This window comes from Cyprinodon variegatus, unplaced genomic scaffold (assembly GCF_000732505.1).
Source record: "Cyprinodon variegatus isolate N-32 unplaced genomic scaffold, C_variegatus-1.0 Scaffold136, whole genome shotgun sequence".
NCBI lineage: Eukaryota > Metazoa > Chordata > Actinopteri > Cyprinodontiformes > Cyprinodontidae > Cyprinodon > Cyprinodon variegatus.
In genome coordinates, this window is record NW_015150589.1 from 1,010,875 (window position 1) to 1,030,829 (window position 19,955).

Below are 19,955 nucleotides of genomic sequence, written 5' to 3' on the forward strand. Positions count from 1 at the left end.
GGCCTTCCTGGTGAAAAAGGTCTGGTGTGAGAATCCCAAAGCACCAGTCAGGTTTGTCTTCCCCACCTTTTGACTTTACAATACAAACATCCTGATAAAGCTAAAATCCTCTGCTGATTGGTCGATTCCACTGATGGAACAGATCATCTGTAAATCTAAAAAATATTTTTAATGTAAAGGAGAGGTGCTGATAAGTGTTTCTGTGCAGGAGAAACACAGCCCAGAACCCCTACAGCACGAGCCTGGAAAGCATCAGGTAAAGAATGACTCGTTCTAACATTTAGAACTTTGGCAACAACTGAGATCATACTCCGAGAACTGAGTCAGAGTCAATAAGAAAACGACTTGTTCTAACTCAGAGAGAATCATGTAGAGCTCATTCAGCTCATTCTTACTCACCGATCTTACATAGCGTTTGGAGGAGAACAGTTTGTTCTACCTTAAAGAACTCAGACAGTATCAGGAAATGAATTATGCATTTTAACTTAGAGAACCCACAAAAAAGAACAGCTTTTTTAACTCATAGAAACCCACAGCGCCAGATAGAAAACAGCTCGTTCTAACTCAGAGAACAGTATTAGGTAAAGAACAGTTGATCCAACTTAGGGAACCTATAAATTCTCTGAAGGAGAACATCTTGTTCTATCCTTCAAACAGGACTTTAGGTAAACATGAGATCCTAATGAATCCAATTGTGTTTATTTGCAGGAGAGGCAGCGGGCAATCGGAGAACAATAAATATGAGGACCCCGAAGCCTTCAACAGGTACATGGACAACATGAGGTAGAGAATGAATCGTTCTAGCATGAAAACCTGGGCAGAGGATAAGGACAGTTAGTTCTAAGTGAAATAAACTGGAAGTGGACAGGTAGGGAATGGCTCGTCCTAACAAAGAAAACCTGGACAGCGTCAGGCAGAGAACAGCTCTGGCTTAAGAACCTGATACAGAACCTCATGTAAAGCTATAACTTCCTGCTTTGTGTTCCTGCTTCCTTTTTGTCTCTTTGATCCTAGATTTTAGGCTTCACTCTTTCAGTAGTTTTTGAATGTAATTGTTATCTATCTCTTTGAAAACAATTTAAAACACATTAAAATTTTAACACTTTTAAACAAATACCATTCGATTAAAAATCAGATTAAGCCATTAGTCATTTTAAGTTAACTTGATCTGTGAGAACCTGCTCAGTAAAGGAGGATCTGAGAACATCTGGCACTGCTCCTCAGCTTCTCCTCTGCTATCAGGCTCTGGGATCTGCTATTTTAATCCCACAACAAGGACTGAGCTTTGACTAGGCCACTCTTGAATATTCAGCTAGCTGTCTTTGGATAGTTTCTATGGATCTTCTGTTTCATGCTGGGCATTACTGTAGCTGCAGATACTTGCAGATGAACCAAATGTAGATCCTGGTTTCTAGTTCTTCCTCACCAATCTTGAGGAACCGCTGCCACTCTTCTGGATATTTGGCGTTTAACAGATCCAAGGGCCTTCTTTTAGAACTCTTCAGTGATATCTTTGGATAAATATGAGGTAGGATTTCAGACATTTTTTCAACAGTGACCTCATCTTTGCTGGTTCTCACAGTGATTTTACTGTTAAAGAACCTGGACAGCAGCTCTAGATCATAGCTCTGCATGTTTATTAAGCCCTAACAGGAACAAGCCGCTTTGGAATCACCTAATTGGACTTTCTTCTTAGACGTGATTAAATCTCCTTTTAGACCACATCTTATTCATGTACATCTGACATCAAATATGTCAAAAAGTCAAACAATATGGATGTTATCTTAGAAAGTACTGGAAGGTGAAACATCTGGAAACTGGCCTTGATCTAAGGTCATGTAGCCTGGAAATATACTGCGGAAAATTTGAACGTGTTTTACTGGATCAGGAAAGCAAACCCTTGCTAAGGCAACATTTTTCAGAATAATAATATCTTTATATCTGGAACCCCCTGCCCCTCCTTCCCCATCTGTTATGTCACCCTGGGTAACTTCCTACATAAGCTGGATCAGGACCAATCGCTTCTCAGCCAAGCAATCTTTATTTATATTGCGTCATGACTCAGTAGATTGACCAAAGTGCTTTAAAAGCTAAAAGCAATAAACAATAAGAACACAGTAAAACAATAAAATATGACCATGAAAAACGCACAGATAAAGAGATCTTCCTCAGTAATTCATCAGCTCCACAGAAACGTGACTGAATCATATCCTATTTTGCTTCAGTTCTTTACAGGCATTTTTTTGTTAATCATGGACCCTTGGACAAGGATCCATGATCCAGTCCTGACTCTTTCACTGCCTATTAGATGGAGAACTGAAGCCGCTGCAGATTATAATTACACTTTTTTTTAATGATTTTTGCTTCATCAGATTATAGGTTTATTACCTGAAACCCTGATGTTTGGATGTGAAGAGACTAAATATGCAGTATGTTTTATTTAATTTAAAAACTTTTTAAATAGTGAAAATGAAAATATTTTTATGTCAATCAAATTTTTTTTGTAAAAACTAGAATACAATAGAATTCTCCAACTCAAACTGTGTGCAAAAAAATCAACCATACACAGAAAAAAGGAAAAGCTTTTGTAAGTTATCAGCATGGAGGTGGAACCCTTTTGATTTTGCTGGGAGCAGTGATGGTTCTAAAGTCTAACACTTGCTGGAAGGAAGGATCTGTGATAACGCTCCTTTGTGCACCTAGGATTAGTTTATGGTGTTTATATGATTTGGCTAAATCCAATTTCAAGGTGATAAATCCTGCTCAGATATGTGCTTGGATTTTTATGTCTGCAGGCCGAGGGCCAGCGTTGACTCTGGGAAAGACAACATCTATCAGAGGAGCCTGGACGATCTCAGGTAGGAACTAAACTGACTCTGGTCTCATGGTAGACTCAACCAGACCCACTCCCTTTTTAACAAAACAGCAGCAACTAGAGGAAAAGGTTAAAGACACAGATAAGTAACAGATGTTCAGAGGGGCGTTTAAACCAGGTTCCTCAGCTAATCTAGAATCAGCTGAATAAGATTACATATTAATAGCGCACTGATCAGTGCATTGGATCGGGCCTCGATCAGAGCATCAATGCACAAAACAGTAGAGTAAAAACAAGCTTGTAACAATAAGTGAAGATTAATTTGGTGATTTATCAAAGAAGAAGAAGTCTGGAGAAAAGTTTAAGAGCAGGAGCCTGAAGACCCAGCAGTCCAGGACTCCACCCAGTGGTTTAAAAGCTCTCTGTGGGGACCCAGTCTGCCTGTAACAAAGAAAATGTAAAAAAGAAAATTTCCTCTTCCTCTATTTATCATCCACATCTAATTAGCTCATTTATGTCCAGTAAGCTCGTTTCAAACGGACTACAAAAATTGATTCCTGTAAGCCTTTTTGCTGTTTTATCTTTATATTTTACTGGAGGTGTATAAATATTCTATGATTTTAAAGAGCCCGATAAGAGCAACAGAGATAACAACGCTATCACGTGTCGCTCATTGAGCAAGAAGTTTAGGAAGCTGCTTTTCCAGATGTTCTGAGCATGGACTTACACTGCCGGTCCAGCAGATGGCGCAGTGACAGCAAAAGTCCAATCAATGAGTTCAATGAAAAATTCTCTGCTAAATAATAATCATTTTCAAACAAAATTTAGCAAAATATAACTGATGAAAGGAATTTTAATATTAAAGGAAATACGTCCCTTCATAATAAGTAACAGCTTCATAAATCAAAATACATACAATACTATACAATAATCTATAAACTTTGTTTATAGATGGAAATGATAACTGTTTCCTAGACAGTTGATAACAACTGTTTCCTAAAGTGACCAATTGAGATGCCAGAAGTATTTCTGTATTTCTGCACACTTGCAGAAGAGCTGATGAAATGAATGGATTGGTGAACAGAAACAAAACGCTGGATTTTTTTGGTACGAATGTCAACAACAGGTCAAACAAAGAGGAGTTATTGAAGAGTATCAAGAAAGATTAAAAAAAAAAAAAGTTTATGCCCATAATTTATCAGATTTCATTTTTTTAAGACCATTTTAACTCTATATATTTTCTAAACTAAGGTTAGCGAAGTTCCCTTCATAGATTGCCTGATATTAAAATACTCACCCTGTCATTTGTGTGCATTTTCTAAAAGTAACCCATCATCCAGCTCAGATGTTGACTGTTGGAAAACATTTCCAGTCAGAATTTTATCTTTTTTTGTTTTTTTGTTTTTGTTTATGACACTTGACAGTCACCTGCATATAACATTCTTAAATTAAAGAAACTTGACTCTAAACGCTGTTTTTTTTGTCAGATTCTCAAATTACTCTAATTAATCCTGCACAGTGAGGCAATCTGTATAGATTAAACAAGTAAAAATAATAATCGATTATAAAAGTCATTATTATAACAAATATTGATAAATATATCCTTTTTGAAATACAAAAAAATGAAGATGATCTTTTTATGGTTTAAACATTTTTTCAGGTTTTCTGGTTATAGATGATGATGATGGTGGGGAGCTTCAGGTCAGCCACTGAAGTTTCTCAGGCTGCACAGGGAAATATTCTTGATGAGGCCTTAGTGAGAGCAGCTGAATCCTCTCGAACATTCAGAAACTGCTCGATTAGTTCTAAAATCTTTTCATATAACCTGTGTGAGCTCAGAATAGTGCAGCTTCATTTATAAACTCTGTTTGTCATTCAGTCCCAGGGAAGGCAGCAACATCTACGACGACCCTGACGATAAATCTACGGCCATGTGAACGTCCAGCAGAGATCCTGGCAGCTCGGAGCTCCAGCTTTCTTTAAATAAATCAGTGTTGAATCTTCCTGTTGTATTACGTGATCGTGTAATATTCCGGCTCTGATGTAGAGACCAGAACCTGGTAACGCAGGGAGCTCCTTAGTTTTATAGTTTTCCTTGTGTTTCCTCTCAGACTCCTCCTTTCCTGATTAATCAGTTATCTTTATAACCAGCTGCTGCCTCAGCTCTCCTTGCTGATCACTGGACCCACGACCCGCTGTAAATGATTGACCTCAAGAGTCCACAGGAAACAGCCTCAGGAGGGAAAGCATCTGAAGAACTGGAGCTGAATGTGATTTATGAGGAAGTTAAATGATGGAACATTAAGAACACTTCAGAACTTCAGCTCATCTTCCTGTGACCCGGGTTCCTGGTTCAGAACAGCATGCTCATGAGCTGTAGAGCTTAAAAACAGAAACAAACAGCAATATATGCATATTTGTTAGAATGCTTAATGATGCTTTTAATTTATAACAGAAATGAATTTCTAAGATCCACATTGAGAATGTAGAGAACCCTGATTACAGAATCCAATATGTCTGCCACTCTTTGTTAAGGAAGTTCAAACTTGTCTACACTGAAACTTATCAACCTTGTTGTCAATGTGCTGCTGGTGACTGATCTTCTGTCAGAGGGGGTTCCACACTCAGATTCAGGTGTTAGGAGAAGCTCAGCAGGCCTTAGGCTTCATTTAAATGACTTGAGCCAATCTACAAGCTGCTAATTGACACTGATGAGAGATCAGGGTTAAAAAAGGTCCTAGTCAAAGTCCAGACCAGGCTAAACAAACCCTAGCTTATTACTTCTAAATAATTAGGCAATGTTTTCACGGAGTACAACTTTTTAATACAAACATCTCTTTTTAATATTTTTAGGTATTTAATTTGATCTTTCTAATAAAAGTCTGAATACTGAAGAACTATTTTATATTAACATAATAAATGGAATCTAAAATGAACAGAAACGGCATGTTAGAAATATTTATTGCAAATACAACTAAAGATTGCTTGATTTTTTTTAAATGACAGATTGATAATCGAGAGCTTAATCTGGACTTTAATTGATTCTAACCCAGCCTTTCTATCGCACACATCTCTACGCCTGCTACCTCTGTCAGAACCAGACCAGTGGTCTTTCTCATCTGCAAACTGTTTGCTTTCATACCAACTGCACTGTAGAATCCTTTTTTTCTAGAAAAACAAGTTTTTGTTCCTTTGTTCAAATGTAAAATGAGCTTAAATAAAATATTTTTGAATGGATTGTCAGTTAATAGAAAACTTGTATTTGATATTCACTTACATAAAATCACAAAATCAAACCTACTCTGTGGTGATTCATGTTTGTTCCCAAGAAAAATTCCCCACAGAAAGTAAAGTCTGTTTATTTGTCTTTATTAACGGTTCAATAATCACCATTCCATCCTTCTCACATTAAATTAAAATCATTTCCAGGAGCATTTGACAACATGACAAAGACACGTATCAAAACTGGACCCATTTAGGGTTCTGACAGGATGTGGCACGAAGCTGCAACACAAACCTCTAAAAAATACAGATCAATTCATGTGAAATCAACAATAAATTACATTTCATCTACAAAAAATTAAGACATTGAATATGTGTACATGGCTGATGTTTGCAGACTTTTTCCCTTTAAAGACAAACACCTCATTAGCAGCTAATGCTAACAACAAGCTAGCTTAGCTCTTCAAATAAAAATAAAGAAATCATTCAGAGTTTTCACACGTCTTGCTAAACGTGTTAATTCACATTTAACATTTAAGAGATTCGGACGTATTAACAGTAAAATGTTTCGGTTGAAAGCATTTGAGCAGATTGGCTAATTTGCTAGCTAACAGCAGGTCACATTATACGAAATATTAAACAAGTTCATTTTAAATGTTTTGTTAAAATGAGCCTAATTACAAATCTTTATGCCATAGACGGTGTTTGAATACAGATTAAATCATGTTAAACTGCAAAACTGAACTTATTTTCAACTAAACATTTAAAGCTAACCAACCTAGTGAGCTAATGACATCAGGCTGATAGTTTTGTTAGTCTAGTTTCAATAAAGGGGATAAAACCAGCATGTTAGCTCATTTGCACACAAAACCCACATTTATGAGCAGCAGCAAACCAAAGAAACGACATAACTTGTTTTTTGTTCCAGAGAAACATTTTGGTTTTACTTTAAGAGGAACATTTTAGCCACATGTTTAAGACTTGAGATATTTTGAAGGAAAATGACCATCAGCAGCATTAAAGCTAACATATTGAATTTTTGAAAAGAAGTTAAAGACGAACTCTTTATAACTTACAATTTCCAGAGAATAGTTATATAAGTCTTTACTTCAATCATCTGTTTTAGTTGGTGTTTTTTTCAATGTGTTTCGAAATAAAAACATTGGCCTAAGAAATGCTAAGAAATTTAATCTATTGAGTTCATTAATTTGAGGAGCTGAATCATTTGTGAATCATGTTTAAAGGAAGTGAGGAGGTTTAACATTAGTATGAAATTAATGATTTATCCACATTTTACTGTGACCTTGAAATAATTAGTTAATAGTTTCCAGGAAAACCTCCTGGAGGTTTTCGGGAAAACCTCCTGGATTTGTTTTTTTTTTCAGGAATACCTCCTGGATTAGTTTTTTTTAGGAAAACCTCCTGGATTTTTTTCAGGAAAACCTCCTGGATTTTTTCAGGAAAACCTCCTGGATTTTTTTCAGGAAAACCTCATGGATTTTTTTCAGGAAAACCTCATGGATTTTTTCAGGAAAACCTCATGGATTTTTTCAGGAAAACCTCCTGGATTTTTTCAGGAAAACCTGAATGAATATTTTCTTGAAAACTCACAGATTTTCCTGAAAACAATGTGTTTTAGGGAAAATATTTAGGGTATTTTGAGCAACTCCTTTTAGCAGAAGCAAAATTTTTTGGAAGTATCCTTCTGAACAAAATTATAAATAGGAAACTGATGGAAAACACCCAGATTTACAGGCATGCTACAAAAAATCTGGTTTGCAGGATCTTTTCAACAGAATGATTTTAATATGAAACACAAAAAGCCAGTTTCTTTTTTTGTTATTCGAAGAACACAAAGAATGTCAATCTGTAGCTTTTATATCTAGACTAAATTTTTAACCCATTCATGATAAATATCATAAGGAAGACATTGTTTCTGTTGTCAAGGCGACGGAAATACCAACAACATCCTGAGAGCTGTCTCTATGGAGACAGCGAGCATTAACTCTTATAGAAAGTCTATATATGTATTAAATCTGCATGTATTAAATTAAAAAAATAATTTTATCAAAAGATGGCACATTTTTACATTGATGGAAAAAACTAGGGATGGCTCTTTCTGTGCAACAGAAACTACAGGCTTGTGAAAAAGAAAGTGAACTGATTTAAGAGACTAAACTGGAGACTTTTAGATGGTGTTTTTAAGACAAACTGAACTTTTAAATCAAAATAATTTCTTTAGCTGTGAAAATAGACCCAAATCTTCAGACTGATCCCAGACAATTTCTGCTCAAAATGAAAAAGAAAAGCTTAGACTGCTGGTTTAAGCTACAGCGGTTTATATTAGCAGCACCGGTGTTATGAAAGAGGGACTAGTTCTGTTTGGGTCGAGTTTGAGCCAGAATCTCTGGATAAAATTCATGCATAACAGAAACTGCAGTTTCTTTAAAACTTAAACAATGTTCTACTTTCTGAACCACAGAACCAGAATAATTTTTTTCTTGGCTTCTCTGTACTTTCTTTTTGTGACCTAGTGTGACATCATTGTTGCCTAGTTTTGCAGCCAGGCTTCTGCTAAAGCTTCTGCATGCATCACCATGACGTGTCATCAGTTCTTAGCATGCCGTGATACCCCCCCTCCCCCTCCCTGGGAATGTTCTGGACACAAACCCTCAGTAGAAAAGTTGACCTAAGGAATTAAGCGTCCCTTTTTTCTTATTAGCATCAGAGCCGTTGGTGTTTCCTGTCTGGTGTTTAACATCTGGTGATCAGCACCGGATGAACAGCTTATTGACAGGATGACATCATCCAACCAGATTGTTCCGTGGTTCCGGTTTACAGCCATTAGAACCGGTGGATGAGCCTCAGAGACTGGGAAGACAGAGCAGGAAGCCCAGTGGGGCTGCTATAATCAGAGTGACCACTAGGTGGCAGAACAACCAAACAATAGATTGTTGAATTTGTTGGTATCCTGAATATTTTTTGATGAGCTGTGGTTCCATGAGAGATCTAGCTTTGAAAAGAGGAGAATCTCATATAAGCTTATGAGGGACTCTGCAGAAGGTGAGACACCTGTCTGAGAGATGGGCGGAGTCAGGTGGAGGTAAAGCGGGAGGACATGGCCTTCTTAGAGACAGAGGACAACTGTGAGACCAGTAGGGGTATTTTTTGCATGTTGGGAAGCTCAGAGTAACAGGTGTCCTCCATGTGTCTCCAGGTGTGCTTGTTAGGACAGAATGTCCAGCGTGACGGATCCTTTCTGTCTCTTCAAAATGGTCACCGCCTGCTCATGAGTCACTCCCTGAAGACTCTCTCCGTTTACAGATAAGATCTGATCGCCACGTTTCAGGCGTCCGTCCACTGCAGCAGCTCCCTGAAAAAAAGAAACAGCAAGATCAGGATGGAAGGATTGATGATTTCATTAAATTCAGTTCATTTATATAGCGCCGATTCACATCACATGCCATCTTAAGGCACTTTAAAGAAGCAGCTCAACCAGATATTACAGTGTTACTGGTTTTAAGTTTTCTATCTAAGGAGAACCATGGATGGATGGATGAACAGATAACTGATGGATGAATGTATGGACTGGCGGTTCTGACCTTGCTAAAGACGGTTTTCACGTAGATGGGAAGGTCTCCATGGGGACTGCCAAAGCCGCCAACGATGCTGAACCCGAGTCCCTCAGAACCTTTCTCCAGAGTGATGCTGCGGGGCCGTGGACCTCTGGGGAGAGAGTTCAGAGGTCAGGCCGAGGCCCAGGAGATTTCCAGCAGCTTCTTTGTTTATGTGTATCTGGTCTTACTCTGGGTCTACTGGGTTCTGCGGGTCGGTGCTGGCCAACAAACTGGAGCTGCCAGTCAAACTCTCCACCTGCGAAGCGATGGCGCTGATGTTTGTGTCCGCCACCACCTGGAAAACAGCCAGAAGCAGAACCTGCTCATCTGACACCTGAGATCTGATGGGGTCTCCTCAGACAGTTTACTCAGATAGGTGAACCGGAACCAATTAGGAACCAAGATGAAACTTTAACTGGATAAAATGTTGTCTTTGTGTTAAACAGCTAGGCATGGGATGTACAACATCTAAACATTAAAAGAATCCCTCAGTTTTGACAGGAGAACTGAACTGACCGGTTCTTTTTTGGGCTCCAGCCACGAACTGCTGATCAGCTACATTGTACACTGATCATCACCATAGCGACGCCTAAATGAATGGTCCATGGTCCTACACACAGGTCCATTATTGGGCTCAGACTGACAGAACCTAATCATCCTCCATTCACTGACAGGAAGATGAGCTGTTCTTTAGACCAACTGCGTTGCTTCATTAGAAGTTTGTCAGATATAATTATTTCCAATATTTTTTCCTCAAATTGTATTTTCCCAAAATATCGATGCCTTTTGACTGAAACTTTTTTCAAAGTTTAAATAGTGAATTGCATTTTTTTTTTATTTTAATTTACAAAATTATGTTTCGAAATTTAGATTCATGTTCGTCGGCGAGAGCCTGGTGGTCAGGCTCTTCCTTGCGGGACCCGGCCGGGCCCAGCCCGAAGGAGCGACGCAAGGCCATCCCCCAGTGGGCCCACCAACTTCAGGGGGAACCATGAGGGACCTGTGCATAGAGGATTGGGCGGCAGCCAGAGGCGGAGACCTCGGCGACCTGATCCGCGGGCGCTTAAACTGCCTCTGGGGACGTGGAATGTCACCTCACTGGCAGGGAAAGAGCCCGAGCTTGTGCGGAAGGGGGAGCGATACCGGCTAGAAATAGTTGGGCTCTGGAACCCAGCTCCTTGAGAGAGGCTGGACTCTCTTCTACTCTGGAGTGACCCGCGGGGAGAGGCGGAGGTCGGGGGTGGGGCTGCTTGTCTCCCCCCAGCTCAGCCGTCTCGTGTTGGAGTTCACCCCGGTAGATGAGAGGGTTGCATCCCTTCGCCTTCAGGTCGAAGGGAGGACTCTGACAGTTGTTTCGGCCTATGGGCCGAACGGCAGTACAGAGTACCAGGCCTTCTTAACATCCTTGGGGAGGGTGTTAGAAAGCGCCCCTCCCAAGGATTCCATCATTCTGCTGGGAGACTTCAATGCCCACATGGGAAACGACAGTGACACCTGGAGGGGCGTGATCGGGAGGAACGGGCTCCCAGCTCTGAACCCGAGTGGTGTCTCATTATTGGACTTCTGTGCAAGTCACAGATTGTCCATAATGAACACCATGTTCGGGCATAAGGATGTCCATCGGTGCACCTGGCACCAGGACACCCTAGGCCGAAGGTCGATGATCGACTTTGTAGTCGTATCTTCTGATCTTCGGCTTCGTGTCTTGGACACTCGGGTGAAGAGAGGGGCGGAGCTCTCCACTGACCACCACCTGGTGATGAGCTGGATACGCTGGAAGAGGAGGAAGCCTGAAAGACTCGGCAGGCCCAAACGTGTAGTGAGGGTCTGCTGGGAACGTCTGGTGGAACCCTCGGTCAGGGACGTGTTCAACTCCCACCTCCGGGAAAGCTTCTCTCAGGTCCCGAGGGAGGTTGGAGACATGGAGTCCGACTGGGCTGTGTTCTCTGCCTCTATTGTCGATGCGGCTGCCCGTAGCTCTGGCCGTAAGGTTTGCGGTGCCTGTCGTGGTGGCAATCCCCGAACCCGGATGTGAACACCGGTAGTAAGGGATGCTGTCAAGCTGAAGAAGGAGTCCTATCAAGTTTGGTTGGCTTGTGGGACTCCTGAAGCAGCAAGCAGGTACCATGAGGCCAAGCGTGTCGTGGCCCGGGCGGTTGCAGAGGCAAAATCTCGGGCCTGGGAGGAGTTCGGAGAGGCCATGGAAAAAGACTATCGGTTGGCCTAAAAGCGATTCTGGCAAACCGTCCGGCGCCTCCGGAGGGGAAAGCAGTGCTTCGCTAACACTGTTTTCAGTGGGAGTGGGGAGCTGCTGACCTTGAAGGAGGATATTGTCGGGCGGTGGAAGGAATACTTTGAGGATCTCCTCAACCCGACAGACACGCCTTCCGTGGGGGAAGAAGAGACGGGGTGCTTGGGGCTGGATTTGTTCATCACCCAGGTGGCAAGGCTTGGGGGTGGACAAGATCCGTCCTGAATATCTTAAATCTCTGGATATTGTCGGGTTGTCATGGTTAACATGTCTCTTCAACATTGCGTGGAGGTCGGGGACAGTCCCCCTGGATTGGCAGACTGGGGTGGTGTTTCTCCTCCATAAGAAGGGGGATCGGAGGGTGTGTTCCAACTATCGGGGAATCACACTCCTCAGCCTCCCCGGAAAGGCCTATGCCAGGGTGCTGGAGAGGAGAGTCCGGCTGATTGTCGAACCTCGGCTGCATGAGGAGCAGTTTGGTTTTCGTCCTGGACGTGGAACAGTGGACTAGCTCTACACCCTCAGGAGGGTGCTTGAGGGTTCTTGGGAGTTTGCCCAACCAGTCCACATGTGTTTTGTGGACTTGGAGAAGGCATTCGACCGTGTCTCTCGTGCTGCCCTGTGGGGGGTGCTGGGGGGTGGAGTATGGAGTCGGGGGCCCTTTATTAGGGGCCATCCATTCTCTGTACAAGCGGAGCAGGAGTCTGGTTTGCATTGCCGGCATTGAGTCGGACCTGTTCCCAGTGCATGTTGGACTCCGACAGGGCTGCCCCGCTGTCACCGGTCCTGTTCATAACTTTTATGGATAGGATTTCTAGGCGCAGCCAAGGACCGGAGGGGGTCTGGTTTGTGGACCAGTGGATCTCGTCCCTGCTTTTTGCGGATGACGTAGTTCTGCTGGCTCCCTCCTGCCAAGACCTACAACGTGCGCTGGGGCGATTCGCAGCCTAGTGTGAAGTGGCCGGGATGAGAATCAGCTCTTCCAAGTCCGAGGCCATGGTTCTCGACCGGAAAAAGGTGGCTTGTCCCCTTCAGGTTGGAGGAGAGTCCCTGCCTCAAGTGGAGGAGTTCAAGTATCCTGTTCACAAGCGAGGGAAGAATGGAGCGGGAGATCGATAGACGGATCAGTGCGGCTGCTGCAATAATGCAGACGCTGCACCGGTCTGTCGTGGTGAAGAGAGAGCTGAGCGAAAAGGCAAAGCTCTCAATTTACCGTTCGGTCTATGTTCCTACCCTCACCTATGGTCATGAAATCTGGATCATGATCGAAAGAAAGAGATCCCGGATACAAGCGGCTGAAATGAGCTTTCTCCGCAGGGTGGCTGGGCTCTCCCTTAGAGATAGGGTGAGGAGCTCGGTCATTCGGCAGAGGCTCAGAGTAGAGCCGGTTCTCCTCCACATCGAGAGGAGTCAGTTGAGGTGGCTCGGACATCTTCTTTGGATGCCCCCTGGACGCCTCCCTCGGGAGGTGTTCCAGGCACGTCCCACTGGGAGGAGGCCCAGGGGACGACCCAGGACATGCTAGAGAGACTATGTCTCTCGGCTGGCCTGGGAGCGCCTAGGGCTTCCCCCAACAGAGCTGGAGGAGGTGTCTGCGGAGAGGGAAGCCTGGGTGTCTCTGCTTAGTCTGCTGCCCCCGCGAGCCGGTTCTGGATAAAGCGGAAGACGACGAGTACGAGTACGAGATTCATGTTCTCTGCTTGCAAAAATAACAGAACCAAATTCACTCCATAATTTCTCGCCATTTCATCACAAGTTCCTCAGCGTTCAATCAGAGGATCCTCTGCATTCCATTAGAGGTTCCTCTATGTTTCATCAGAGGTTCCAGAGGTTCCTTGGCTCCCTGCTGAGGTTAGACCAGGATGAACTCTGTTCTTTACCTGCAGACTGATGTTCCCGTAGCTGTTCTTCAGCATGGTTACCACCTCACTGTGGGACAGACCGTCCACCGACTGACCGCCAATGCTGACGATTCTGTCTCCCACCTGCAGAGAAACACCAAGTCCAAAATAACCAACCCATAAGGAGAAACTTTGGAAGAGCTAAGTCACATCGTTTAATCAAAGCAGGCGAGCAGGAACCCACATAAAACCTGCAGACAAACAGGTTTCTTAGAACAAATCTGATCCATGGACTGGCACAGAAAGACACACCATGGACCAATGGTTCAGCTTCTTAGGTGGAAAACGGGACCCAGCAGTTGGCTGAGATAAGGGTAATGGTGCGGCGGAACTTGTTCTCATAAAGATCAAGAATAACCAGAAGTACAATCAAACAGCTGCTTTTGTTTCTCCCAAAGTAACACCTTCAATCAAAGATGGACTCTGCTGGACCCACACCAAAGGAGAATTCAATAGAGATAACAGAAAGTCCAAGTACTGACAGAAACTCCTGGTCCAACATCCACAGACCAGACCTGAGGAGGAGGGAAGAGGAGGAAGAGCCAGTATCGGAAGGAGACAGCAAAGCCTTTGGAGTCCATCAGGAGGACGGACTAGAAGGAACCCAGAACCTGAGAGGCCCATTATGGAGGATAAGCCCTCTAAGGAGCGTACAGCTGAGCTCTAAGATGGCATGATGACAGGAACTGGCTTCCAGCATGAAGAATTAAGGCCCAGGTTCTACCACTTTACCCAGAACCAAAGATCCAGGCAGTTGAAAAACTCCCCAGATCAACAGGATGAAAGCAGCAGACCACTAGACATGCATGGAACCCAACAAGCAAGAAGCTGGAAGAGAGTACAGGAACATCTGTGGAGAGTACAGACAGGAGCTCCGTTCTGTACTATCCGACCCAGTTCTCTGGACTCACTGGTGATGCTGCTCTGTGGATCTCATTCCTGGACCTTCCTCAACAGAGCTGAACTTCAACTTCTCCATCCGATCCTTGGAGCTTCTCTGTTGACCGACTGACAGACTCCACCATGTGAGAACAAGGCCAGAACCAACCCACTACTGAAGAACCAGTCCAGAAACACAGGCTGCAATGGTTTGGTCCAATCTGCTGAATCAGAGCTCTTCCTCAAATTCAGTGACCTTTGCACTGGAGGGTGAAAGGTGACGTCTCAGCATGGCATGGCCACAGCTCTGGGATGTGTCCAGTTTCTTAATTGGGTGATAAGCAGGGGAGCAACTAGACCAGCAATGGCTCACCTTCAGCCGTTGCGTCTTCGCTGCCACGCCGTTGGCTTGAATCATGGCGATGAAGATGGGGATGTCCCCCAGAGGGCTGCCCTTTCCTCCCGCTATGCTCACCCCGAGGGAGTCTCCGGCACCCTGGGTGGGTCAGAGGGAGATGGTCTGAGTTCCAATGGGATCACCTTCGGCACCAGAACTTTATTTATTCACATTAAACCAGAGGTTTGCTTTAGAGAGACACTGTCTGCTGCTCAGTGATTGGACCAAATATTCTATTTAGTCTTTATTTCAAATATATGTCCATCAGATAGAAAGATGTCAATCAGATAGTTTTTGATCAGATAGATGGCGATTGGACTGAGATCGATCGGAGAGACGGCTGTCCATTAGAAAGTCTGTATCTGGTTTCTTAAAGGTATAGTGGAGGATTTTCGCAATTTTTTTTAAAAGACCCACCCTCTTTACTTAAAAGAAAAGCACATATACATGACCTTGTACCCACTCCTAAGAGGTAAAGCCTATTAAACGCGTGCAAGAGCATGCACAAGCCCATTTCTCCTCGTGCACGCTCTGTTTAAAAGTTGCTGTTCTCATAGCTCATGACTGGTCTAGTTCTCATCTTTGCAAAGACAAAATGAAGTTCCGACTGAGTGAATTATCATCGATCTCCTTAAACTGGATTACATAGCTGAGTATTTTTTTTTTCCGTTTTGTCCCTTTTCTCACTCTGCCAAAGATTTGTTTCTTACAATGTAAAAAAAACAAAAAAACATCCCCAAAAAGATTAGATTTGGAGGCGTAAGATTATAATGTTCATAGATTTAATTCCTTATTCTTAGTGCTTAACCTTAAAATATTGTCTTAATTCCAGAAATCTTATGTTGTCTCTGCATGGACAGATAATCTAAATTGTTTTGAGGATCTATTTTCATCCAATGGTTTTTATTTAGTGTTTAGATAATCTTTTTTGCAGTGTTGGATGGTTCTGTACTGGTTTGATTTGTTTAGACCGAGTTCAAGACTGATTCGGTGAGTTCACTGATTCACTAAAATATCTTGGAAGCTGTTGTTGCCTCTTTCTGGCAAATTGACACTTATAGGTTTGGGCTAGAATCAGATTCAGAGCCATTTGTGACAGAGTTATTGGCATTATTTCAGCAAAGTGTTTATTGTAAACTGGTCTAAACTGGGATTGGTTGGAACAATTGGATTATAAATTGGTGCATGGTTGCTATGAAACGTCTCCAGGTAGAGGTCCATCTCTCCAGTATCTGTTGAACATCATTTCAACCGGACCAGGTACAGCTTTTTTTCAACCAGATTTCCGGAACGTTTTAGATGGTTTTTGTTTTGCAGAAGCTGCAGATGTTTTAAATGCTGCTAATGTTCTTCATCCTGTTAATGCCACACCACTGTAGAGAGCTGTGATCCAATCAGAGAGCAGCAAACTTAACACTGGATGCATCGCCTCAGAGCTGGTTCTGGTTCTGCATTAAAACTCTGTTGATGACTAAGGTAAACAGAACTGCAGATGTTACAGAACAGGTTCTGGTTCTGAACCAGTTGTTCTACAGATTGTGGGGGATGAAAAGTGTGCAGGATAACAGATCTGTGTGTGAGACGATGTTACCCTGGTGATCTCCACGGTCCGGAGCCCCGCCTCCAGCCCTGGCGCTCCATCTCTACCTGAGCTGCTTTCAGAACTGGAAGTGATGTCACTGCTGGCCTTGCTGCAGTCAAGCGGCTCCGTGGTGGTGGGGGGGTCAGGTGAGACGGTTGTCTGTGGGAGTGGCGGAGCCACAACCCCTGAGGAGCTGCTGCTGCTGAGGTGACTCATCTGAAAGGAAAACAGAAACATTTAGATTCTCACTGTGATTCTGAAGAACCAGACAGAAAAACATCTTCTGTCTCTGGATGTTCTGGTCTTCACATGTTCAGGTTTCCACTGCAGCATAATTTTCATCCTCTCTCTTGAAGTGAATCCACACTACAGGATGAAGATAACCTGAACTTCTGCAGAACTGTTCCAAAAATTCTCCAAACCTCCACCCCAGGCTTAGGATCGAGGGTCGTGCTGGATTTAGCTCCATATCTCTCCCATCAGCTGTGACCAGCTTCACTGTCCCACACCATTATGCTGCCACCACCTTGTCTCACTGTGAGGCGCTGTGTACCCCAGAGCTGCTGATTTCTGCGGCTCCTCCAGAGTAACCATTGTCTCTGATTAATGCTCTCCTCATCCAGCCTCGTTCCACTGGATTTGTTCACGGTAACAGAGAACCAGGGAGATTAACAAACGGTTCTGCTTCGATCAGTCTGTGTTTTTAAGGAAAGTCCAGTTTCTGTTTCATCGCAAGATTTAGAAAGGTTACAAGAATGTGAGTACCTTTGGAAAGGAACCATGAAAACAGAAGAACTTCAAAGCAACAAGGGACAAACTGACCAAAATGCTCAAACTGGACCAAGAAACGAAGAGCAGATATTTCCCTGGACAGACCTCCAGTTCCAGCCATGACAACGGTACCAGTTCTGATCTGGATACAGGCACCCACCTGGCTCCCCTTAAAGGTCAGTTTAGATGGGATCCATGAAGCAGCTTTCAGCCGGCCAAGCTCCAACTGGACCGGCTTACGGGTGCACTGCAGAACACAGAGAAGAGAGGAGATCAGAACCACATAAACTTCATGCAGAATTTTCCCCAAAGCACCATCACAACTGGCTGTACTGGAACAAATGGACCTCCTCTCTGTGAAATCACTGGATTATTAGCAGCTTATGAAGCTAAGGGCAGATGGTCCATGAAGCTTAGCTGTGGGATGCTGGGACAGAGGTCTCAATCAGTAGTAGAGCTCAAACACTGCCCCCTACAGTCTGCTGAGGCGATACCACTGGGTCAGAGCCATCTGCCAAAAAGGCCCGCACACAATAAACATTTAAACAAAGAGTTTATTTAAAACACACAAACATAAAGTATTCTCCGTGCTCATTTTTAAGGTTTTAAGGGAGCAGATTTGGAACAATGAGAACCCAAACTGGCATACACAGTGCTTGCTCCTCCTCTGTGCACTTGTAGCTTGTTTTCCAGCACCAAAAGCCGCTGCTGTAACCTTTCAGCTTGGAAAGTCACTATTGGCTGTCCTAAAAGTCACCAGAAGTTGCAAAATGATGTAATCGCCTAATTTGCATATTCTGTAGTGTTTTGGTCCAGCCATAGGAGAGAGGAATGTCAAAGATGGCAAGTAAGTGATTAAAAACACTTATTAACTGTATGTAAACAAATCAACTATAATATAATTTACCTGAACCTAAACAACATGAATCAATCTTTTTATGATATCAAATTTGACTTCAAGGCATTTAGCAGAGGCACAGTGAATGAGGCTGTGTATAATTTAAATGCAGGGATATCCAACAGTCATCTTTTTCATTACTTCCTTATTTTATAAACAAAATAATAAAGAAAGGAAAAATCTTTAACAGTAGCTGAAACTAATTTTAAATGTAAATGTCTATGTTAAACTATAAACCAGAGTTCATTCAAGCCTCACTTTCTTCAATATAAAGAGTGAAGCTAACGTTAGCTTAGCTCAATTGTTGGCCAAAATTATTTAGTCCATCATAGTTTAAGCATGTTGTATGGGGGCAATATTGTTGCACAATTATTTGCAAATGTGTGTGGAGAGTTGTGTGTCTGTATCTAGATTTGCGTGTGTGCATTGGGATTTGAAAATGTGTGAGGAGATTCGTCTGTCTGTACGAGTATCTGCAAATGTATCTAATGGATTTGCGTTTGTGTAAAAAAATTCACAAATCTGGTCTAAACTGGGATTAGTTTGGACCAATTGGATTACAATTTTTTCAAGAAAAGCCAGCGCCATCACACCCGACTTAAATACTGAGGGCACCTCTTGTTATAGCTCATTGACAACACTAGGGGGTATTTCGTGATTCAGATATCAATAGATAAAGTTTTGACTATCGTAATTTTCAGACTATAAGCCGCAACTTTTTCCCCATTTTTCAACCTTGTGGCTTATATAACAATGAGGCTTATCTATGGACTTTTACAACTAACGGCCACTAGGGTAATACCTAAATCTATGGATTTTACCATCTTGCATGACGACGTCACATTTGCTTCAACACACAAGTACGGTAGCCGGGCGCGCGGGAATGCGGAGGTCCTCCGGAAGCAGACTTCTACCGCGAGTGGTACGAGACAGAACGACAGCGAGAAAGACGGACATTGCAAGCGCAAGACAGTTTGTGTGACAACCTCATTATGGAAAACAAACGTACCGGTCAATAAATGGGACCTTCTATTGCACTAAATTGTAACAGTTAACGTATGCAAATATGCTAATTGTTGAAATGTTAATAAATAGGAGCTTCTCCAAACAATTGCCTCTTTCCCGACAATCTTCTCTGTGCAAGAACCATATGGTAATTAAACATAAAAAACCTGAGGCTTATAGTCCGGTGCGGCTTGTATATGTAAAAGTCGTGCAATTTAGCTTCTGCGGCTTATATTCAGGTGCGGCTTATAGTCCGAAAATTACGGTAGTCAAAATTAACTGAGATATATTGATTACAATTCCAGAAGTGTGAAACCTTAAATTATAAATCAGGCGATGCCATTTGAGATATCTCAAAAGGCGTTTTGACTCCAAAATGTGATGGATTGATATCTTGAATTGTTAGTTTTACTAGTCATAATATAATTTCAGATATCTTATCACTCAGGGTATTCAAAATTTTGTTTTTCCAAGATAAAACTTTTTCATTGATATCTTAGAAGTAATTACGGATGGTCAGAAGAAGCTGATTCTTTGATAAACACTCAGGGCAGCAAATCAAGATATTACACATACGAATCCTCTCTATGCATTTGCAGATCTCAGACGGCAGAAGT

At 42.6% G+C, this 19,955-nt stretch overlaps 1 protein-coding gene and 1 long non-coding RNA gene across 4 annotated transcripts in view; one reads left to right on the top strand and one right to left on the bottom strand.

Annotated features, from left to right (window-relative positions):
* Positions 1 to 5,111, top strand: part of LOC107085907 — a 7,215-nt gene extending 2,104 nt beyond the window's left edge. Inside the window, exons 1-4 of one of the 2 annotated variants that reach the window (XR_001481282.1) lie at positions 205 to 256; positions 709 to 765; positions 2,796 to 2,858; positions 4,695 to 5,111. This is a non-coding gene — a long non-coding RNA (uncharacterized LOC107085907). Of the gene's footprint in view, positions 1 to 204; positions 257 to 708; positions 766 to 2,795; positions 2,859 to 4,694 lie in introns of those variants that run through there. The other variant, XR_001481281.1, reaches the window with a different exon arrangement.
* Positions 5,112 to 7,485: 2,374 nt separating this feature from the next.
* Positions 7,486 to 19,955, bottom strand: part of inadl (InaD-like (Drosophila)) — a 47,046-nt gene continuing 34,576 nt past the window's right edge. Inside the window, exons 25-31 of one of the 2 annotated variants that reach the window (XM_015376566.1) lie at positions 17,596 to 17,682; positions 16,674 to 16,880; positions 15,059 to 15,181; positions 13,786 to 13,890; positions 9,843 to 9,949; positions 9,640 to 9,763; positions 7,486 to 9,410 (exon numbers count right to left, since the gene is read on the bottom strand). In XM_015376566.1, coding sequence (XP_015232052.1) covers positions 9,264 to 9,410; positions 9,640 to 9,763; positions 9,843 to 9,949; positions 13,786 to 13,890; positions 15,059 to 15,181; positions 16,674 to 16,880; positions 17,596 to 17,682 — 900 coding nt within the window. In that variant the 3' untranslated portion in view covers positions 7,486 to 9,263. The remainder of the gene's footprint in view (positions 9,411 to 9,639; positions 9,764 to 9,842; positions 9,950 to 13,785; positions 13,891 to 15,058; positions 15,182 to 16,673; positions 16,881 to 17,595; positions 17,683 to 19,955) is intronic. The other variant, XM_015376565.1, reaches the window with a different exon arrangement.